The 25,445-nt window shown below is 33.0% G+C and overlaps 2 protein-coding genes across 2 annotated transcripts in view; one reads left to right on the forward strand and one right to left on the reverse strand.

The window, feature by feature from the left end:
- LOC128888103 (uncharacterized) overlaps positions 1-17,008 on the forward strand; it is a 51,191-nt gene extending 34,183 nt beyond the window's left edge. Inside the window, exon 4 of the mRNA XM_054144746.1 lies at positions 16,208-17,008. Within this exon, the coding sequence (XP_054000721.1) occupies positions 16,208-16,336 (129 nt within the window). The 3' untranslated portion in view covers positions 16,337-17,008. The remainder of the gene's footprint in view (positions 1-16,207) is intronic.
- Positions 1-25,445, reverse strand: part of LOC128888074 (uncharacterized) — an 87,612-nt gene that overhangs the window by 37,491 nt on the left and 24,676 nt on the right. The window contains exon 2 of the mRNA XM_054144700.1: positions 250-379. Coding sequence (XP_054000675.1) covers positions 250-379 — 130 coding nt within the window. The remainder of the gene's footprint in view (positions 1-249; positions 380-25,445) is intronic.

The following is a 25,445-nucleotide window of genomic DNA, read 5'->3' on the forward strand; positions in this document are numbered from 1 at the left end:
CGAATAATAACACAAATATTTCTCCTTTGTTCCGAGTTAAAAGGATACAGCTGGAAACTTTTTAACAATCACGAATTCCCTCTTATTCGTTCCTTCGTTCGTGAGAAATATTTCCAACTCTTTGCCTAAAAGTTCCTTCAATGTGGATCGAAGTTCGGGGTAGAAACCCCTGACATAACGGATGAAGTGAATTCATCCGATGGAACTAAACGATACTATGTATTAATAAACGAACTGGGGAAAACTTACGGGCATAGTTGTTGCAGTTCCACCTTTTTAGTCGCGAAACTCAAATCGTTGTTGCTGATTCTCTCGAGGGCTCTACCGCACTCTACCATTCGTTCGTGTGTGCAGTCCTGGCTCCGACAACTGCTTATCACTAAAAGAAACACAATATTGATACATTAGAAGGATACCAACAAATCGATTCAACCAAAAAAAAAGTTTCTTTTTATTAGATACAGAATTTAATTCTCCGTCTTTCTAAGGGTAAATAGACGATTTATTTTTACAGAAAACCCCTACAACTTTTGATCTTCTCTGAATCACACATTCCAAAAGAGCAAATATAATTGTAAATATAACTGTAAACGCAAAATGATGAGTGAATATTTTAAATTGACCTACAATTCTAAACGATTGAATGTAAAAGCACAGCATTAATTTCTACACTAATATACAAGTGATTTTCGTATAGAATTCGTAAAATTTGAGAAAATTTGAAAAGAATAAAATAACCCCTACATATTATATTTAGGATTCCCTCAAGAATCCCTTGCAACAATATTTAATTATTTTAGATCAGGTGACAACGAGTTTAATATACGCTGACTTTTCATTTTAATTTAAATGATGTAAATCAAGAAACTCTCCATAATTATTTTCTTCTAGCCTAATATTCGTTTTCCTGATAAAATATTAAACCAATAAAGAACGACAAAAAGAAACTAAACTGTAAATTAATTAAACTAAACGTAACAGAAATGCTTTGTACGTGAATTAAATTAAATAAACATAAGAAGAATGTATTTATAAATCTCTAATCATAACACATAATCATAGTACATAATCTGCAAGTGCGGCGATATAATATGCAAAATTTAACTGTACTTCATTTTTAAATATAATAATATGTTTATATAAATCAAAATTAACATGAAATTAAAATTGTAAGGATATACATTTAAAGACTTTAAGCTTCGTCTACAGTGCAGTTGCATTCTACAAGTGTATCGTTGCATTTTACTGAAAAACGTCATAGGAATTTAAAAACTGAACAATTTGAACCCTTCGTGTTCCACTTTCTTTTCTAATTAACCATAAGAGAAATATGACCCGATTGTATTGCGTGCCACTCTCTGTGTAATCCTGCTTTATTTGCGAATATCATAGAACGAGTCCCTGCTTTAGATACCGTCTTGTTTATCATTCATGAGACCAGCACAGCGACAAATGAAAAATCGTGACACATTTATTCGCCATATTAACCTTTACTTAACCCCCTCGTGGCTGGAGGCGACTACATAATCGCCGGCTGTAAGACGATAACTGCACCGAGAACGATTATAGTCGCATGAGAAAATTATTCCACTAAACACATTCCTTAATTTATCTTATCCTGCAGAAAACAAACCTTGTAAGTAAGCCGATGTGTTATTTATATTGGAAATGCATTACTACTTCCGAATGATAGTAATTATACTGTTTTCAATTATATTGGCATCGCATAACATATTCCTGACGTGTCCTTTTCACCAAATGACCAATTTTTTGTTAACATTAATGTTTCACGTTAAATATATTTTTGTTTCCTCTCTGTTAATACACAAAATATTTATTAAATTATTATAATTGATATTTTAAAGATTTGTTAACTATTATATACTTTTAGAGTTGGACATAAACAAATTACATGATAATCCAAAACTTTAATGACTTTTTTAAATACTTAATGCTTGATATTATGAAGTATATAACTGAAATTTTCTTACTTATTTTATTTTTAGAATGTTAAACAGAGCCAAATGAAATCAAAGTTAAAATACATAAATAAATAATGCACAGTAAGTTCAAGGACACGTTGCGAAATTGACGTTTCATAAGTTTCAAACTACTACAAACTAATTTTAAATTAACTATATTCATTGGACATTTTCAATTCATATTTGCAATTAATTTTTGTCCGTCCGTGTCTCGTTTCTTCGCGTAACTTATAATTAACAGAATATCGAAGAACTTAAAAGACAAAAACGATTCCCTTGCAACGCGGTAAATTTTGTTTTACAATATTTTTATATTTATGATGAGATGTATTTAAAAAGTTCAGTAATTATGCTACGTCAAGTAATTGTGCACGATTCGTTCGTTAAAAAGAGTTTTTAATTTCACGAGTGTATGCAATTCGTTGCTCGCACAACTACTTGGGTTGTAACATTTTAATTATTAATTTTTCGAGTTAACTAACACGCTTCGAAAATATTTTCTCTTGCAACAAACTTCCAATTAATGCACGCGTCACTGTTGTTTTATTAACATCAATTAATTGGAGAAATAAACACAAAATAATTCACGTCAAGCTCGTGTATGTTTTAATATTATTAGAAACTATTTGTCATGTCAGCTAACGATAATTACTGTTGGTTATAGAGAATCTTCTGCATAGGATAAAATGTTCAGCTTCTAAAAGTTTATAAATAAACTACCCCTGAACTACTCAAGAGCCTAAAGGATCTACATTTTCTTTGTCCTTTGTTTGATCTCTTATCTTGAACGAGATAAAGTACTATTATATAGTTAATTATTTATAAGTAATACTGATAGCAAATAATATTCATTATTTGGTACTTAATATTGACCGGTCAATTTGAACGAGTGAAATTGTTCGCAATATGAATGAAATTGGAGAAATGAAATTCGCTTGAGACATGATCGAATGAACAGTAAATCTCAATGATAAATAGTAGATGGAAAACCGAGACGAAAGAATCAAAAGGAGGATAAAGAAAAATGGAAAGGCGTAGAAGACGCTGCGTAAACAACCTTTAAATGGTTTCGATTTGATCTCGAGAGTGGCATTTCCGGTTAATCTTTTCTGTCATCGTTTCCTTCGGAAGATATCATTATTCCTCGAGAGGCGAGGCTACAACAGAAAAGTCGATCTTGACCTCGCTCAAACTCTCATCGCAAGTCAATCGCATTGCCTTCAATCGAACCAGTTACGTGCCGAGTTTGTCAACAACAAAAGATTAATTTTTCTTTCTCAACAACCCATCCTGTCAACGATTAAATCAAGAGTGCTGCAAATAGAATTAACTAGATCGTTGCACTGATACGAAACAGAATAAACTTAAGTTGTTTATCAATATTTCTAATGCGTCAAGTATCTACTTAATGGTTACTCAATATATCTTACCAAAGTTAAGCATTATTTTGTGAGAAAATATGGAAATATTCAGTAAATAAAGATTAAATAAAATCTATTGAATATAAAGAAACCTCAGAATTCATCAACAACAAAATTAATGTCGTTATTGAATTAATTAATTAAAAGTGTAATGCTTTGTCATTCAAAAATTTTTCGCAAACCTTTGCATTTGGAAATGCAGAGTATACAGATTCTATTAAATTGAAAAATTGTTAAAAAATAATAGAAAATCATACAAAAATAATTAATATTTGTACTATGTTTTAGGTTCTAAATGTTGAGTGTACATACATACGAATAAATTATACTTTGTTCACATCTTGTATGCTCTCATCACTAACGAATTATACTTGTAGAAACATATACATATATTGGAAGAGTAAAATAATAACAAATTTGATATTCATAATAAGTATTTAAGATACTTAAAAATTTTTTGATAAGACGCAAATGGTTTGATACATACATATAAAATTGTTATAGTTTAAATGAGAGTACACGTAATCACAAGTAAACGAAGAAGATGATATCGTTTGTCTATCACGGTTACTGTGTTATTAAAAAATCATTTATGGAAAACAAAAGGAAACACTCAAGTATCATAAAATTTCTCGGATGACGTATTTTTGCCGGATATTTCTTTAAACAGAAGAAACATCATTTCGGGTGAATGCGATGATGAATCTGATATCTGTCTATCAATTATTCTGCTAATCACGAGCAATTTGTATCGAGATGAATCGACATATCTCATAAAATGTGCACTCTGTCGTTGAACCGAGAATGAGTACCCTCGGGACGCGGATAAATCCATTTCAGACTGGACGCCGAGTCGTCGAGTAACGGCATTGGTAGGGATGCACTACTACGCGTCCGACTAATGCTGGCTTGATCCACTTGAGCCTCAGCTAGTCTTTTTGCAAGGATTAAGTCGGATTACGCATGGCCAACGTGGCCGTCACTGTAACCAGAATTTAGCTAACGCTAGGCAGACCGCTCCTCCACACCTATACGAATGCTTACATGTGTGTAGAACACTCGTGAAATCGACGATCTCGTAATGAATCTGATGAGGGATGCATTGCCTTTTATCATCGTGTGCGATACTGTTCGAAACAGATATCATACCGCGGGACAGATCTGGTTACTTTTGAAATGATATTACTTGAAGTATTATGTAAAATAACATATTATTTTATTTATAATTATTTGAAATAATTGTTTAAAGTAATTGTAAAATTATTTTTCAAAGTTGTATCTGGTGAAATCACAAGTACATGGCGATTTCAAATTTGAAAGGGATGAAGATGAAGTAACAAATGATTTCATATTTGTTTTTCAAAATCAATAAGAAATATTTTCCAAACTTATTTCCATTTTACGATCATAGTAAATAGACTCAGACAAAAATCACTTAAATAATACCTAATATTATTTTAAAGATTATTCTTTCGTTTTTGAAATAACAAAAAATGACCAAATAATTAATTATTTGAAATAGCTATTATTTCAAATTAATTGGTATTATTTTTATATTCAAATGACTGTATTGAAACTAGTGGTTTGAAATAAATTATATCAAATAATTACTTTTTATTTTCATTCCGATTAAAGTTTGCTCAGGTTTGGTGCGAGGATGGCGAACGTCATTGTAATCGAATGCTAAAAATTAATTTTAATTAATAGACAAAATTTGCATTGCATATCACGTAAAAGGTGATATTTATCAAGTATCATTGAATTTGCAAGAATATGGCGTATTATCGTACCGTCTTCTTTTCTACTACTATTTATATATTACTTTCCACCCTTTAAAATATTCATTTATGTCACATGTAATTTAAATCAATAGCTAATACAAATTAATTATAATTATTTTTCTATAATTAGGACCAATCTTATGCATGTCTTCGCCAGATTATAGTTGACTACGAGCTAGCAAAATATTGCGATTAAAAGTATTTCTTCTTGCAAGTTAATTTATTTCGTTAAAAAACATCAAAATATTCGATTGAAAACGAAGTACATATTATAATTAGTGTTCCTGTTTAACTACTCTAATAAAAATGCATTTTTATCAAATTTTATCAAAATAAAGTTTTTAGCCGAAAACTTGCAAATAGGTTGAAACATAATATTTGAATAATCGGTATCAAGAAATCTAAAACATACAATTCCCTAAAAATAGAAGAACAAATATGCAATTAGCAAACTCTTAATAATTAAATATAAATGTCAAAGTTTGCGTTAACGGCGAAATTATACACCTCGTAACAATGTGTTCGTAAAATAAGAGTCGTACAAAATTCGACTAACAATAAGCACAACCAGCAAATGTTAAGGACCGTTGGAGAGCGCTTCAACCGTACCGAATGCGGTAACGTCGCGAAAACACTTCTGCCCGGGAAAAATTAATTAAAAGTTCTTTTTTGGTAACACGAAAAGCGATCAGTTGGGAATTTAATTAAAAATTTTTACTCGAACGTAACCGCAAAAAGGAAGAGGGAAGAGGAATTTGTTGACTCGCTTTCATCCGTAGATCCAACGAAAACAAGTGACAACATCGAGGTGAAACGAACGGAAAGTGAAAATCGGCGTGTAAAATACGGTTTGATTTCGTTGAAATTTGATGCCGTGACACACGATGCGTGAAAAAAAAAAGGAACATAGAAGGTAGCTGAATATCGCGAAAAACCAAGGGAGGGAGACGCATCCGCGTGTTCCCACCACCCAAACAAAACACCATTAAATCCGAATCAACTTCTTAATTTGAACGAATGGTTTTTTGCCCGGCGTGGAAACACCATGATAATAACCGCGCTCGTTCGTCATCATTAAGCGTCCAGGAAATGCGTTTCCTGTGTTTTGTATCTACAACCACCGAATTTTTCGCTACCTGCCCTACTGTTTACAAACGGTTTAGGAGAAAGTTTGTCGGAACGATCAACGACTCAAAATACAGAACACTGACACGAGTTATGATTTGACGCGATAAAATCAACGCTAGACAGCTTTTTCCCTTTAGCAGTATAATATGTGCAACAATGCCATTTATTTTGCATCAAACAAAATTGACAGACTATTCGGATAATTTAATATAGTAATGAAGGTTTTTCGATAAGGACCTTTAGGAGTTTGTTTTTTTAGTAAAATACAAATGCCGGAACATATTTGATTTTTTATCTTAAATGAATATACACGTAAGTACAATCAAACGTGAAAGATGATATCGTTTAAGTGACCTATTATAACTACACTGGCAGGTGTATTTTGTTATTATAAAACCAGATCTTGAATCCCATATCGGAAAACCCTTGACATTTACATAAATGTTTAAATTATTTCAATGACGAATATAGTTTATTAAATCGTATATAAATTTGTAAAATAATTCTTTTTCTAATAAACTGATATTTTTTAGACCACGGTTTTGCAGAGCTTCGAGAGGTAAAATTTAGGCATTTATTTTTATAATATATTATTTTATTTAACTCGTATGAACATATTTAATTTCTTGAAAAGAATCTTAATTAGGATAGACAAGTACGAGGGGTAAGTAACACTGTATTCAGACAAAAAGGAACTTTCAATTTGTTGAAAATTGAATTCGTTACTGTAACCAAACGAGAAGTCGGGAGGGGGGGGGGGGGGGGGGCGAAAAGCAAACGACTTAATAAATATTGTCAAGCAAAGCAGGTCCTCGTATCTTGTTAACTTATCTGTTACCTATAATATGTTTGAATTTCTTACAATTTAATTTTCTATAATTAGTTAAACTCCAGATAGCAAACTTTTTCTGACAATTGTATGTGTATTTAATTATTACTAGTAGTTTTTAGTATTTTTTATTTTAATGTTAATATAGCGTCAATGTTCAATAAATCAAGAAATAAAATAACGAAAAATGTGTAATTTGATCATCGAAATTAGGAAGTCACAAGATCTTTCCATTCTCTTTAAAGAAATTAATTTGCTACTTTTTTGAAGTGCAGCTTCACACGCCAGAATTTTAGGACGTAATAACTGAGACTGAATTATAGGTTTGCCTACCTACCGTGGCTAAAATTAATTTTAATTTGATATTCGACTCTATGGCCGGTAATAATATTCTCACAGAAGAATAATTGGTCACACATAGCAATTTCCATTCACGCTAATTCTATTTCAAATTGCGATCAAAGCTTTATATATGGAAATTGTTCGAATAGATTCGAATAGATATTCCATTTGGAATATGGTTGATTTGATACTTTAATATATATTCTATTGAATCATTGAAGAATGTTCCAATACGAGAATCAAATGACACACACGTGACCTAACCGAATACTCTTCTGAATTTCTAGATTTAGCAAGATCCATAGCAAATACTACATTATGTTCTTTTATAGAAAGTTTATGTGTATAGTGAAATACCACAACTTTTGATAGAAATTGAGGATTCCGATAAAATTGAATTTCATTTTTAAATGAAGAATTTTTGAAATGATAAATGAAAAATTCTGATTGAAATGTAATTTGCATAAATAGTTTAAAATACCCGGGCTTAAAGTATCGAACATGTGCTTGCAATTAAAAGGTGACAAAAGCGGTTCATAATTCAAGATCCACGTCAAATAGTAGAGGTTTCTTAACAACATTCACAGTACTAAGACTTTTTGGCGCCAGTGTACCTATGGTGTACAGTGTACATACACGCAAACCTGGTTTAATTTTCGATCTCCCTGGAAAAAGAAAAGCCATCGAATTTAAATGTAAATTTCAGTGTCCCTATTTTCCGCGAGATTGACTATTATCAAATAACGCACTATATCATCGTGAAAAAGTGAACACCACGTTGGATATAGCCAGGTACAAAAATATATTGCGCGTTCACGACGTTGCGACGAATTTCTGCGCTATTTCCTCGCTCGTGTCACCGTAACCGTGATTCAACATCAATTGAGCGAGAAATTTTCTATCCTTGCGATTGTTACCTGTTCTAGAATATTTGTAAACTACGACTCAGTCAATAAATTTATATTGTTATGTACACCTAATCATCGATCTGCAAGATAGATACATCGTGTGATACTTTGGTACAAGACCATAAGCTACTATTGCGACAAAATAAATCAAAATTTATTGTATCAACAAACTTCATTTGGTTTACAAAATTTTTTTTTAAATTATAGCGTGCATATATAAAACGATGGTTAGTGCCTCACTTTTACTTAGCGGTAGAAGTATCAACTTCGCGGTTGGTGCATAGAAGAATTGTGAGTCCTAAGGAGATTAAACCCTGAAATGAAAATAAAGAAAGACCACTTGGGTGCAAGGAAAATTTATGGAAGACACAAACCGGATATTATTTTTTTATGACAACCCTATTGGCTCAAGATACTCTTTTCAGGGATATAACCTTGGGGAAAAGTCAAAGAGTCGAGGAGAATTATTATTCTATTTTCATAGAATCCAATCATTCTATCCTTATTTTTCTATATAGTTTTCACGAATTTTGTTATCTATACTTGTTAGATGAATCTGCTAAGATATTGTTATATTCAAAAAATAATATATGTTAAATGTAAAAATATATCGTTCACTTCAAATCAAGAAGTAAGTAATAAGAAATAAGTAATGAAATCTTTACACCTATTATACAAATTAGTATATAAATTTTGATCTCGTTTCAGAGATGAACAAAATTTTATTCCTGTAACTCTTTGAGGCTAGATAGGTTAAAAATTGTCTCACTTCTTACTAAACTTTTAGGCTGGAATATTGTTTACTTGTATATTATGAATAAGTAAATCGTTTTATAATAAAAAAAAAACTTGTTACTTGACATCTTAAACTAACTTTGAAGCTGGATAAGTAATGGGATTGTAATTCTGTGCAGCTTGGGTTGTATTTTAATTCCAAATCGTGTGCCTCAAAGAGGTAATAGATAACGAATAGATAACGAATGAATCCAATTGGATAGGTAAATTTGTATTCTTCCCATTGTGAAATCTTTCTCTTTGTATGTCAGTTTTCTAATTTTATTTAACGATTTACACTTAAAAGGATACGCTGATTTTTCTAAAGTGACAGACAAGATTGCGTCAAAAGTTTGTCATCTGTCTTGGCATTTCAATCATCCAGAAAGCAAGTTTTGCCAGCGAGCGTCGACCATTTAAACGAAGCAAAGATTTGTCTGGAAAAAGTTTGCAGAAAGGCGGTCATTCGAAACTCATTTATTCGTATCGTCCAGAATATGCTTAATTGGCCTTAATGGGTTCCTCAATTTCCTCCATTTAAGCACTTTCAACCGTTTTTTATGAAACGCTGAATGAAAGTGCATTTTACTTCGACAGCCCTCACCCCGACGAAGCAAATTAGCTAATTACACCAATTATTATTGGATTAATTATTCCAATAGAGTGTCGTCGATGCATTTAACATCATTTTACAAAGCTACGTTTTCTGTAATTCGTACATAAAAATCTTGTTGTCCTCGATGAATTAGGCGTTTGGGTTTTTAACTAGTACTTTTATGATTTATTTCTCCTCAGTACAAGAGCAAATTTAATTTAGATAGGAAAAATTCTATTCTTGAATACAGACTGTTTATTCCAATTACAAATTTCGACGTTGTTTTGGGTCCTCTTGAAGAATGTAATAAATAACGGATTTCCAGAAGGGGCCTCGTAATTTTGTTTCTTAATCAAATGCAAATGATTATTAAATAAATATTAAATATTATTACATATTAGAAATATTAGAAATATTAAATAAATATTATTAATATTTTAAATTGAAAATACACATGATCGCTATTAAACGTAAACGATAATGTTTAAGTGTCCACCATTATTACGCTGACAGATATACGTTGTTATTAAAACAGCTCCTTCTGGAAAACTCTTTACTACGAAGAAATAAGGAAGCAGACTAACGTCATCCCATTTTTTGTCGAACTCCAACCACATAGTGAATTCAACAAATTTTTGAACAAATGAAATCAAGAGCGTAAAAAATAGCTATTCTAAATCAACTATGAAACTTTATTAAAAAATGTATTATTTTTATTATTGTACTTCATTATTTAACCTTATATAATTGTGTAGCATAACATCATTATCAACATATCATCTGATATATGAAAAATATTTAACTCGAATTTAAAATAAACGTAAAATAACGTAAAAAAACGTAAAATAAACAGCATAATTCTTGTATACTTAAAAATCTCTCAATAGGAATCGAAAAGAAGACAGTTGAAAAAAACCAGGTTTCTATGTCATAAACAAAAGTCTATTCTCTTTCAAATATTCACCGATATTATAATTTATGAGGCATTCGTATGTAGGCTGCAAATGGACTGTATGCATTTATAGCGTATGCAAATATAAAAAATATATGCTAAACGTATACAGAATGTATGCACTTATGCAAAATGAAATATCAATATTGTCACATTGTCTTATGAAACATATAACGCATACCTTTTACATGCTGTTTTGATATTATCAAACAGTCTATCGGCATGGCATACTAAAGAGGATTATTTTGTCAAAAAATTGTGTAAAATGATAGGGGCAATGAATTTACCACGAACATCGAAAACAACGTCGATTAATCACCAATCTATCACCCCATTTGAATGGTTAAACGTTCAACCATGTGGCACTGGTTCCTATCACTGCACGCCCAAAACGAGATTACACGCCCATGCACTTACGAAGTGGTCGTCGATCTACCCACATACGCGATAAATTTGAAACCGACAGAATTTCATCACGAATTTTAACCCTCTGCACTCAAGCGACGACTGAGAGCCAACCATTTTCATTTATGCTAAATTTCGTTGAACCTCGGTGCATTGATAACAATATCGAATTATAAACTCTTTATATATTCTTTCAAAAAGTATAAAATGAGCGGAATTCCAATAATTCGACCCGTAAAGCTCGACCATGATCGCATTTTTCAAATGAAAATATTTCACGTTTGAGAATCATTGTCAGTTATATTTCAAAAATTAGTATCGCTTATATATTACTTGTAAATTCTCTATTCTATATATTTTATTTTATGTATTTATGTGTTGTGTATAATCTGTCACTGGAAAAGTCCCAAGCATGAGGGATTATCGGATTTCTACTTTACCTTGAAATTACAACAAGATGTTTTACCTTAAATTTATAAATGGCCATGGATGCGACAATATCTTCAACAACAGTTCACTGTTCGACAATCGTGACAGAAAGCCGTTTCTCAAATCTTTACTTCAAATACCGCGCGATGAAAGTTTCGATTGATTTAACTCGAGTAAGTAGATAAGACAATGTTTTTCGTCGTGTAACGAGAAATCGGATCTTGAGCTTTATAGGAGTCTCCTAAGCGAGTTCGGTGAGAGTGTATCTTGAAAAAATAACGAACGAATTTCGAGACAATAACGAGAAAATAATAGCTTTCAAAATAATTACATCTTGACATTTATACAACAGTATCTCCTGTTGGATTCAACATTATAACATTAGCCTTGTTAACTGCTTGACGATAGAATCAACGTTTATACCTGTCTAAAATAAATCCTCAAAAAGGCTTTGGGATTTTGCTTTTTAATAACGAAATACGTCTATCAAATACGTCTAATAATGGAGAACACCTAACGGCAGAAAGATGGATGGAGATAGACACGTAGGGTCTGAACACTCTTAATAAACATTTAATTAACTAATAAGTATAATAGACATATTTGTCGATCAAGGAATAAACTTGTTCGATTTTTTATTGAAATCAATTACAAAAATTATTTCATGAGAAAGGAGATCCTGTTTATTCCAGTTGTACTTTGAACGGGCCAATCTGTTTGTATACACAGGGTGTCCCATAACTCCTGTAGGAACCGAAAATGGGGGTAGTTGAGACGATTTTGAACCACGATTTCCTTTGCAAAAATTTCGGATGGTGCTTCGTTTTTCGTTAATAATTCAAAAATGAAGCACCATCCGAAATTTTTGCAAAGGAAATTGTGGTTCAGAATCATCTCAGCTACCCCCCATTTCCGGCTCATACAGGAGTTCTGGGACACCCCGTATAAAAGATGATAGGGCCACGCATACAAACAAATTTAGTCACCGATGCTTTAGGCTATCGGTTCTGTACGTTTTCGTTAACGGTTCAGTTTCCTTAAGAAAAGGCTTGAGGGAGAAATGCCAATTCTAATGTGTATTTAATAAAAGTAATATAAAAATAATTACAACCTGAAGACCCCATTTCCTATTATTAGACCCCATTTCCTAACGAAACTAATCAAATAAAATGCACCATGGATAAACTCATGAATGAATATAATTTCTCTCCAGGAATTATTACAGTCTCTGTAAACAAGTTAAATCGTATTGCAACATTTACGAGACATTCTAATTTCTGTAAAAGAAAAAACACGTTAAAAAGAAATTTTCTCGAGTAACCAAGACTTCCGTCGTTAAAGGGATAGAGTCATATTTTAAACAAAAAATTAAGGGTTCTTTAGACATTATTTCTCCCAAGGGTAAAATTTGATTTAGATGAAAAATAACAAACGCTACGGAGTTTAACGAAATGTGTATTTATTCTTCAAAAACAACTGTTTATCGTTGTTTCTCCTAATTAAAAACACGAATTGCCTCGATTAACTTTCAAATTACTTACTCAACTTTTAACTTGTCGAATTTTGTAATGCAATTCTCGAGACTACGTGTTCGATCAACACGTAGAATCAATGTCCCCATAACAAAAAATGAACGGGAAAGACAGGAAATTTATTTCAAATTTACACTGATATTTGAAAAATTTGTGCACTTTTCACTGATCCATTTATACATTGTCAACCGGCACTCTATCGCTTTTACGGGCCACGGATCCGAACCTAAATAAACGATTTCGATCTCTTTTTCCCGCTCGCGGCGTTATCGAGGTGGTTTCGCGTTTTCAACGTCGAATACAGCATCCGTGCCCATCGTAACGCGATAGTGACAACTCGTGCACGGGAAACACACTCGTGAAACTGCACACGACTACCCAACGACCAGCGTAAACTCGAAAGACAGATCGGTACGTCCAACGGGATTATTTTCCCCTTCAATTTCGCGCTGCTTAATTCGATTCCCCGACTTCCGCGCGCGCTAGTCCCGCTAAATAGTCGCAATTTTGCGGCATCCAGGCATTACCGTGACGCTGTATCGAGTTTCCGTGCTTGACATTTTGTGTACCAGTTTCAAATGAAAGCAGGAAACAGTCGCGCGATTTATTCCCAAGCAAATTAATTCTAAACGATTCGTGGTTAATATTTTCGCGAAACGCTGAGAATTTTCGCTTTCCATTTTCTATTTGTTTAATCTATACCGTGAAGTGAAGTAAAGTGAGAAACAAGAACAACTCGTATTCTCTTAAACATACGCAAACCAGGTAGGTATAAATTAGACTATGTAATAGCTTATAGTATCATAAAATGTGTAGTATACGTTAAAAATGAACGCATTTACACAACTCTGCGCTAAGTTTAATAACCAAAACAAGCTTAAGCTGTAAAATCACAAAAAATCTGTATTCAAAAGATTTGACAACAACTTCCATGAAGTCATTAATAATCTGTAGTAGTTCACGTGACTCTAAACTTGTATGTAAAAAGAAAGAAGAACTTTCAGTATTTATTTAATTTGACCGAGGAAATATACTATTATTAGGTAAAAAATCAAAGCGATTCACAAGTTTCACTGTACATACGTACATTGATTACTAGGATAGCTAAATTCTGGTTTCTATAATGGGATCAAAAAGCTTCCTATCTGATGTAGAAAATGTATTTCTATTGAAGGAACCTACGTAGAAAAATAAGGCAATCAATTTGTATTTTTATCTATCTCCAATAAAGCTGTGTAAAAAAAACATCCGGTTTACATTTAAGTAACCCCCGTATAAGCGAAATTAACCTTTATGATTTTGTTACACAAAGGAAGAAGGACAAAACCCTACGGCCCCTTTTGGAAAACTCTTTACTTACCCCATTTTAAACACAGCAAAGAGAATAAAAATTCATAAGATCCGTTGAGCAAACATTCGAGGGTGCAGGGGTTAAGAATCGCAGTCCTGGTAAGATTACCCGAACCTTTATTGCCCCCTGTACTTCCCTTTATAACTCCTCAGGCTTCCGGCCAGAACTATCCGCCTCGACGATACAAATTTCTAGTTTCCGCAGGCTCTCTTTGAGACCGAGCTTTAACCTCCGCTCGACCGAGAAGCCGTCTTCGAGGGTGGCCCTCCCGAGGATTCTTGCACTCGTTATTTTAATGATCGTGCCCGAGCAGAAGCGGTACTCCATCTCTCGCAGCGTACGGAATTAATGTTTGCCAGGGCCGACTGTTCTCGATAAAGCGAAAACGGGGGAGAGAAAACGAGAACGGAAACTCACGGGAAAGAGAAGAATCGGGGAAATAAAATTGAACGGTCGGGCCCCGTGGTGGTATTTGTCGAAGCGCGAATCGCAAGCGTGGAGGATCCGCACTTCCCCCCGGTGCTCGATAATTTCCGTCAGTCGACGTCATTAATCCACCTAGTTTTTGACCAGCTCTTCGTCTCGACAACGCGCGATCGAGAGTTGACGTCAAGAGACCGAATCAATATCCGATTGTCGTTCAAGGAGAACCTTCGAGGTAAGTTCCTACGATGCGACGTCGATTCAATACAAGAATAGTTAACCCCGACGATACAGCCATTCGCAACGCGTGTTGCCCACAAGGGAAACGGTACCCGACCTTGTAATTCAGGAAAAGGAACACGTATTCCGAGCAGCATCAAATATACCTTGTATGCATCAAGTTCCAAAACAATTTCGCTTGCGTAAGATCAGATTTAAAAATATTACTTCAAACCTTCGTTAATCGACCAACTTTCGATAGCGCAGAACAATGTTCTTTAACTCCCACCCCCGCCGCCAATAAAGGAACATTTTTAACAAATCCCCTACAGTGGAATTCAGTTATTATTTCATTAATATACGTGATGGTCTAATTACTATCAATTCGAAACCAACGATTATGTTGTAGAGCACATTTTGATGGTTACAGCGAATATGGACGGATAAACAAGATTCAAAATTGATTTTATATATTGTTCGACATGTATATATTAACTACAGTCCCTGACCACCGAATTGGGACCACTAATTTTTCGCGTTTTCCGTAAAATTAAAAGGCTTGTTGAAATAATTTATTGACTACTAACATAATACACTACTATTGTACATAATATTATTAACACGTGTTAATATCTTGTATTTCCACCCTTTATTTTAATGACAGCTTGTATCCTTTCCGGCATGTTCCGTATACATTGTTTGATCATATGCTTTATATCTCCATCATTTTCCAAAATATCTGCAATTTTTGCCTTCAATTCTAACATGTGGTGCTTGGAGATTCATAAACTTTTCTTTTAAGAAGCCTCCAGACATTTTCAATTGTTCTATATACATCATTATCAACGTATTATACGTTGTAACAAATCAATTGTTCTATATACATCATTATCAACATGTTTAGTAATAATTTGAATGACCTAAGACAATTTTCCATGTATGACATACTCTGTTAGCCCACCTGAATAGGCATAAAAGCGATAATAGGTATAATAAGCGGTAAATTGATTTACTTGCATTGTTCATTCGAAAAAAATACTCACAAAATGCGTCTATTTTCAAGTCATTACTATGACGTGCCCCCTTAACTAAAAGTAGAAGAAATGAAGGAATGATGTCGTCTATTATATTTCCAGCAGAGCGAAATTCGGTCAGGACTGAACGAACTGGGACCCATCCACTCAACTTCCTGGTCAAAAATAATCCACTTCCGACACTTTTCATCGCAGGACTGCGAAAGAGGACACAGACGCGGACAGAGATAAAAACGAAACGAGCATGAAAAACGGGAACAATCGTCAGGCGTGTTAGCTGTCGTTCGCGTGTTAATCGCGCTACTGTATGTCCTGTATGTCCTAGCTACGATGTCCTGCCTTTCAAGCTTTTATACAGACATCAAACCGAGCTCACTCTTCATCGATGTCTGCTCCAATCAACAGAATCTATTTAACCCTTCGCATTCGGATATCCCCTTTGAAGTGACATCGTAAGTTTTGCAAACTTTGTTAGTGGTTATACAGGATTCGAAACAAAAACAGAGCCAACCCACTCGTTCTTAACACTGGACATTTGTCCACTGGACTTTTGTGTAAACAAGATTTAAAGAACTAAAGATCGTATAAGGATGAAGCTTTCTTTATCGAAGGCCATTGGTTAATGTATTCCTTCGATAAATTAAAGTACTACCACACTATCTTATTTAAAAAATGTTTTCTTGAAGTGTACATAGACAAACATCCCAAATTTTTAAAATCGACACCATTAACCCTGTGACTGCGAAGGGTGTATTTATACGCTCTCGAGTAATGGCCTCAAAGAAATGTTTATAATCGTTACATCAATTTTCAGAAAAACATCAGCTATAGGGGATGGTGAAAAGAAACTTTTTTATATTTACAGTTTATTCATTGGACGCTTAGTTTCGAAAATAAAAATGAAAAAGTTAGAGTTTCGTTGTAAAAATTGAATTTCGGAAAAAAGATCTTCTATATTTTTTATTTTTATCTCTAAAACTAAACGTCATATGAATAAACTGTAAATATAAAAAAGTTCTGTCTTATCATTCCCTATAAGCTGATATTTTTTTAAAATTCACATCATTACATCTCTTAAAATTTCCGGCAAAAATTGTCCCACGGTCAAAGGATTAATTAGAAAGTAAAAAACATGTAAATTCATACGTGCTTCGTGGATATGCTATCTAAAAAAATACATATCCGCTTAATTCACCTTCTAAAAATGCAATTCATAATTTTGCTTGGTCAAGTAAACATACATATTAAACAATAATAATGTATTAATTATAACTTTGTTGGAGGGTAAACATTACTACACCGTAATATAATTAACTGAGTTTTAATAGAGAATAACGATATGTATTTCAATATGATACGTTTACTGGAATATGATTATTAAACAAAAGAGGTACACTAAAAAGGTTTGGGTGCGCCGGGTAGACGGCAGCACTGGACGTCGATCCGGTCAGAGTCATCTGGATTAAAAGTATCCACCAACAAACTTAAATAATAAACAATATTAAATATTATTTTCATGTTCCAGTATAAACGTAACAAAATACAAAAAGTATCGAATGAACGTCTTTCGTCGTTCCACAAAAACTTAAAAATGTTACTTTCTCGAACTTCAAGGTGTACGTCCTCCACTAACTTAACTACCAAACGACCGATATCCTGGTTTTGAGCTTTCATATCGTCGTACAGAGTTAAACCTACTCTTTGTCCGTGGCTGCGCGTTGGGGTATACACGCGTCGCCCATTTCGTCGACAACCTCCATAAAGTCCACGGGCGTTTTAAAGCGAACGCCGTGCCCGCCACGTTATAGCGCTCGCAAAGGGGCCGAAATTACGAGCGCATTATGCGACCGAGCATTAGTTAATTCCACGAGTGGCGCGGTTCGCACCCTCTGGTCAATTTGGCGTTTCGGTTCTTCCATGACAGGGTGAGCAAGAGGGGTTCGAGTGTCGCAAACGGAGCGTCTTCGACATGGAAAGTTTCTCTGACCACGTGTGATGCGGACGAAACAGAAAATACGTCGTTACTCGAATGAGCGAATACACGTATCCTTTGAGCTCCATTCAAGTGAAGTATCATTACGGAACTGATACTGTTATAAAGAGGGTAGCCGTCTCTGACGAAAAATATAGCGATGATTTATATAATCTATGAAGAACGGTGTACATCATGTTATACAATAGAGTAAAGAGATAGTATAATACTAGTAATCTGATAGTATTCTCAATAGACTGTTATACAATGACTGTATTTATACCATTCAACACTACAACATTATAACAGTATAAAAGACAATTACCCGAAGAAAGATAACGAATTCACAAAAATATGTAAGTTTATAAACAATTTTTGATCACAACGTTTGATCTTAGGTGTAAGTACAGTTTTATTTTGTGATCATCGCTAATTACACTATACCATGTCGAGGCTAAGAAGCTCATTTTAAGAATAACAATCAAGTCCATATTATTAACTTAGTTCGCATGCAATCCAAAAATGTGATATTTGAACAATGTGATCTGAAATGCATATTTAGTTCCAAGAATTAACAGAAGCAAACGGCTATTTGTCATGAAGTCTACATTCTCATTCAAATGTTCCGAAACGATTTGCATTTATATAAATACATTATGAAATAAACTCTTCCTACAAGAGTTTCCATTTGTATAGTAATCGTTTCCCGCACATCCTGGCCATTTGCATCGTATACAAATTACGAAAATGGAATTTCCCTTTCCATTATGATACAATATTATATGTAAAATTGTACGCACACAGAAGTATATATAACAGAGAAAGATATAAATTTGTTCATTTATTCATTTGCCTTATACCGCAGTTGTGACCTCATAAACGACAAGAAAATATTTTTGAATGATTTCATACTATATTTCACAAATTTATATCAGAAACAATATGAATGTATTCATATCATTGAACGCGAAAAAAATTATGTTTAAAAAATTGATGGAAATTATAACAGTATAAAAGTAATTACCCGAAGAAAGGTGACAAATTCACAAAAATGTACAAGTTTGTAAAAAATTTAATGCAGCACATAAGAAATATTCCTGAAAATAAATAATAGAAATAATATTTTTTTATGAACTACGTATATGTAAATGCTCACTATTATCCTAAAAGGGAGCATACAGCTTCAAATAATTATATTAACTGGAAGTATTTTAGGTAATTTTTGTTAATAAAAAATAACTGAATCCTTCATACTCATAGGAAGACGATATTTGCTGTTACACGCATACCTATTTCTATCAATCACACGCAAAATCGACGAAGCATGAGCGATCTGGTAGACTCGCGTTCAGCTTACAATTAGTATGTATTACGCGTCAAAGACAAACCGGATAAACTGAGGACTGTAATTTCGCACGACACACAGTAACTCAGACCACACAGAACTTCGAATTGGCACGAATTTCTCGCGACAATGGGGTAGTTCGTCCTTTAAAGGCAACCGTAAACGGAGCTGCTGTGATCACAATTAAACCCAAACACGTGAGAGTTTCATTTGCGCGCTTTGTCCGAAAAATCGAAACTCCTTTAGACAATTTCATATCGCACAGTCCATAATACTTTATAGCTCCTATACGTGACTTCATACTAATTGGATTGATCGCGATAATGTATAAATAAATACTTCACACTATTTTAGTCTTAACGAACTGTATTATAAGTGATACTATGTTTCAGCTCTTTTCGATATGAACATTACCGCAATAAAATTGAAATAAAAATAAAGATAAGGTGAATTGGAATGTGAACATTTTGAATGGGATAGAAAAAGGTTACAAAACTGAGAAGAAAACAAAATTTACATGTAAGAATCTGTGAACATGATACGAATTGTATAAATTATATAAGTCGTACAAGTTATACTAATTTTACATTATTATCATAGTGCTTTCCCTAGGTTGGTGTTCATTTTTCACGAGCATTTCCATGATTTTTTACAAACACAAAACTCACTGTAAAATATTTGAAAAAACACGAACGAAATTGTAGCCCTCCAAAACAATGAAGTATTTTGTTTGCAAGCTGTTCAGTGTTGCACAGAGTTACACAAACGTTTAGATTTTAATTGAACAAAAACAGGGTGAACGAAATGATGGAGATAATTAGGAATGCTGTGAAATAAAGATAAGAGAAATACATTGAGAATGGTGATAAATATGAAATTAAAATTGGCCGAAAAACGTTTGTAATTCGAAGGCACAGATACGATTATAATTTCTATCAATGTTGTTATAACAATGTCGGTAAGATAAATATTTACGGGTCAATACCTCCTCTCATATACATATGTATATGAGCACAAATGTATGCGACCCCGTTCGGCCGTGTAGATGGTACTCACCGGAATTAAATTAACGCTAAAGCTGTATTTAATCCGGAGCACGGGGCAGTAAAAGCTAAACTTTACGATTCGGAAAACATAAAAATGCAAAACACCGAATCATTAGATGCCTTGGCAAATGGTAAAATAAATCGCTTTTATTTCTTGCCCGAAAAGGGTTTCGAAAGCGACAACTTTTCTGCGTAGACATACTAAGGGGAGAAAAAAATTACTAAATTTGTAGAGTTGAAGGCTTTGTAAGGTTTAACGGTATTTTATTATATTTCGAAAATTATTATAATTTCTAATATAAAGCAGACGTAGGCACTTTTGAAATGATATTGTTTGAAATATTATTTCAAATAACATGATTATATTTTATGATTATTTAAAATAATTGTCTGAAATAATTATGGAATTTGTCTCCAAAATGATGCGAGATGAAATCACAAGTACATGGCGACTTTGAGTTTCGAAACAATGAAAATGAAGTAGTAAATAATTCCATATTTGTTATCTAACCTCAAGAAGAAATACATGTGTTCACAAAACTTTAACCGTGTTTTTCTTGAAATACGATTTTTTAAAACGGCACGCAATATAACTTCAACAATTTTAATTCTTTTGATTCCAATTATTTACAATATCCTTAAAATAACATTCTGAAGTGAAATACGTACGGGATTTTCGATATGTTAATGTAAACACTATTTATTAACCAATGATTACCTCTTTCTTTGACGAAAATTTAATATTTTCATTCCAATACTCGCCAATCACACAAATTTCAATATTTTTAAAATCCTCTACATATTTTACTAGCAATGAATATGTAGATGAAGTGATTTTTTATTTTTTTTTCCATATTCATATTTACACCAGCTACACTGCGTGCCGCAGAGTGTCTCAAATTCAATAAGCGTCGCGAGAATAGCTCCGATTTCGTCATTTTCTAATATTTCTCGATTATAATTTTTTGTTTAATATTTAAATATGTGCTTAATCACTTCCTCGAATTTTATTAGTCCGTTGCCATTCATTCCATCCAAACAAAATTTACAAAAAGAAGCGCTGTTTTAGGCTGTTACAGTGGTGTCACCACTTAATGCAAATTACCGTAATGATTTTTTTAAATATATTCTGTATGTCGCATATTTTTTCCTTCGTTGAATTTGAAATAAAAAAATTACCAAACAATTCGTCATATGAAATACCTGTTATTTCAAATGAATTAATATTACTTTTATTTTCAAATGGCTGTATTGAAAATAACGGTCCAAAAGAAATTATCTCTCGGGTCGAATATGACCCAGTCGTAACGTTCAAGAATAAAATATTCTACTCGCCCAAAGATGAAATTCAAACCGAATGAAGTTTAAGCTTCAAAGACTCGATTCGAGCTTTATGCCTTACTAATGACTACCACCAATCGTGTACGTCGTAGTACGTATTGCTCGTCGTTTACACACCGGCAACAACATGTATTTTCCTCGTCGCATGTCGTCGGTAGTCTCGCAGCGGATTACATAACGCCGCAAACGCGTCGCGAACACATTACATATACCATTTAACGACGAACGTTAGACGAGTTCTTGTAATTGCATGAGTGGGGGAGGGTAGCGTCCTCTCTCGTATTTTTCAGTGGTCGAAAAATTTTCACCCGGCAGCGAAATGTTGGGTTTCAACGAACGCGGGATAAAATTTGCCGGCGCGCGTTGAATTCGGCCAATTAGCGAAATTCTGACAATTCCTGCGATAAAGCGGTCGGATTCTGGTAGTTCGGTAGGGAAATACGCCAACGAAGGAAAGTTGCGCTCGTTAAGTTTGTTCGACCGTCTTCACCGGATTTGTGTGCGCACGGAAGAAGAGGGGAAACACAGCCACGAATTATCCGTCCTATTCTTCATTGACACGGTTCCGAATACCCTGAAAGTACCGACTAATTATTCAGCTCCGCGAAGGAAATTTTAGGGAACACGTTGTTTGAGGTTTCGTCAGTTGATTTAATGCCCTGAGAGCTGGTCGACAGTTTGACCGATTTCGAACCTCCAGACGAAGAGACGAATTTGCGTTTCGAATTTGCGCAATGTTTGTTGGTGTTCGTTTACTCTGACTTGACCCAGTTCGACTGAAATTAAATACACTGTATTCGAAGGGATCTACTAACGCTATGTTCAAACGTTTTCGGTTGTCGGTCTGAAATTGTTTTTGGAAGTTTTGAATGTTCTCTTCATGAAAGGTACAAAATTAACCTATAGCTTAAAGGAAGCTTTGAGCACAGGCAAAGATATCAACAAAAGAATACAAGTACGATGCACATATTTGGACAAATATCTAACAGCAACCATATAAGGGACGGTCGCTGGTGACCAAAAATCGATGCGACGTTGAACATTGACAGACCAATAAATGTATATCTCAGTAATATTAGAATCCCAAAGGAAGATGCCCAGATACGTACAGTGGGTGTAGAATGTATTCGTACACCGATCAATTTCCCAAAAAACTTTTGTGTAAAATTGTAGTTTCTTAACTTCTTTTTTTGTAATCAATGATATTTTACATATTCTCCGAAATCTCTAAGATAGATATAGTCCAAACAACATTTACTAGTTAATATAATTTCTGAAATTAACAAAAAAAAATGCGAAAAGTGGGTAAAAGTATAGAAGCAATAAATATTTATACGATTCTTATGACGAACCATTTACAGTAGAGTTTGTAACGTAAATACATTAGTTTATTGCTACGCACGAATTAGAAAACATCAAATTTCCAGTAAAAAAGACTTAAAAAATGGTCTAATAAAGGAATAAAAGAAGATCTCAACCCGAATAACATCAACATTTATGATAGTTAATTTAATGCCAGAAGAGTTGCAGTAATTATAAAACCAAATTTCGTTTTCTCTTTAAATGCAGTTTTAAAAATTAAACAGTTGTGCGAATACTTATTGCTTCAACATTTCCATCGATTAATTGTTTTTTTCTTGTTAATTTCGCAACTTACATAAATAGCTATTTTTTAATACTCTGTCTATTGTAGAATGTCATTGTTTATAGAAAATAAGTTACCAAATTACAATTTTACATAGTTTTTTTGGAAATTGATCGGTGTACGAATACTTTCTACACCCACTGTATGTATAGAAAGAAAAGTCTTGCGTTGCGCGTCACGTGGGTAGCATATCCCTCCTACTCCCGTTAATCATTCCGATCAAACCGTTTGAAATTTTCAGTGAAAAACGAAAATTAATTAAAAATTTGGCATGGAGGCGCGTATTGACATCTGAATACAACGTAAAGCGGATTTATTAAGTCTCGTTCGTGTGAGTTATATAGATTTGTATGCAAACACAGTTGTTGTAAATTTATGATTATACGTAGAAGTCTTGCATCAAGAAGAATGCCAAGCTTCGAATTTAGGGAAAAAGTGAGCAATGCGCCTGATATTCTGCTGTGATAATGGTTATGCAATTATAATGTAATATCAAAGAAAACTCATCATTAGGGAAAAAAAGAGTAGTATTTATAATAGAAGAGATTGTAAAGTATACGTCATAAGCAAAATTATTAAAAATTATAAATTAAGATTGCCATATAGTATATGTATATAGAATCACGAATAACGAATAAAAAATAAACAACTGCTTATGTTACTAATTGATGAATAATTGTCACTTGTTTAAAAGAACGTATAATTTGAATTACAGAACAAAATGAACAAAAAACAAATGTAATTGTTCAATCGAATAAAAATCGTGAATGGGTCACTACGTTATACGTTCGTTTTATTCGTTATGTATTATTTAAATAAAATGTTACCCATCCTTGTCATTGTATATGCATTGTAATTAACATAACAGAATAATAATACAAAATTAAATTATTGCTTAATTCATCTCTCAATATACATGCTTTAGGTTAATATAAAATATGCAATCCATAATATACACGATGTAACGGTCAATTTAGTTAAGGTCGAAACGTACGAGTGTTTGAATATTCATTATTTTATTATACGTTCTGGTAAGTTTGGCACGTAATGGTAAACTTTTAAACAGTGAAAACAATGAAAAAAATCAATTGGAAATCGTAAATTAGACTCGTTGTTAGCAATTCAACTTGCTTGTGCGTCACCCCAAGTTCAACAACAGATTGAAAATAAAAAATATAAAAGTTGACGTATATGATGAAGGCTATTCTGACAAACCACTGAAAATAATTCAACAGATAAAAGAAACGAATGTCGAAAAAAAGAAATTGCACTGAAAGTCTACGAGCAATTCGAATGAACCTGTAAAAAGTTTTATTAAGAAAATGATACAGAATCTTTAAATACAGTGAAACAGAAAACTGAAAGAGACGAATTTAATATTAATTAAAAAATCGTCTTAATAATTTCTACGTCTTTCAGAAACTTTATTTCATGAATTTTATTAATAAAATGTTCTCTTAAGGTTGACCACAATTAACGTCTTTGTTTAATTTAAACGAGAGTAATATATAATTATTCGCTCGATCATTAATCTCCTTGAACAATCTTTATGTCGATCAAGAAAATATGCAAATCTTCACATTTTTATCGAAAACAGAATTTAATCATCTTTTTCAATTGGTAAAATGGAAATTTAATTTTTTTAAGTATACTTTGTCTACTGCAGATACTAATGTATTATTAGACAAAGGATATTATTTCTCTGATAACTTTTACACGTAACTTTCATAATAATTACATTAATAATGTAATTGAAATATTATATTGAATTGGTAGTGATTGAATAAAATGTTACTAAAGAATTTTTAAAAATTATTTGATTCTTCTTAGTGCTTTTCCTAAAGTCAATTAAATTTGTTTAAAAGAACTCTTTTATTTTCTACTTTTCAGTTACTAGAATAATATCAATTTTCAATTTTTTAGCGATTAAACGCTGATATTAGCTTTTGTTCCAAACATTTGTTTTAACTTATTATCGAAACTATCGGAAA

The sequence above is a fragment of the Hylaeus anthracinus genome, unplaced genomic scaffold (assembly GCF_026225885.1).
Source record: "Hylaeus anthracinus isolate JK02 unplaced genomic scaffold, UHH_iyHylAnth1.0_haploid 11989, whole genome shotgun sequence".
In the NCBI taxonomy this organism is placed as follows: domain Eukaryota; kingdom Metazoa; phylum Arthropoda; class Insecta; order Hymenoptera; family Colletidae; genus Hylaeus; species Hylaeus anthracinus.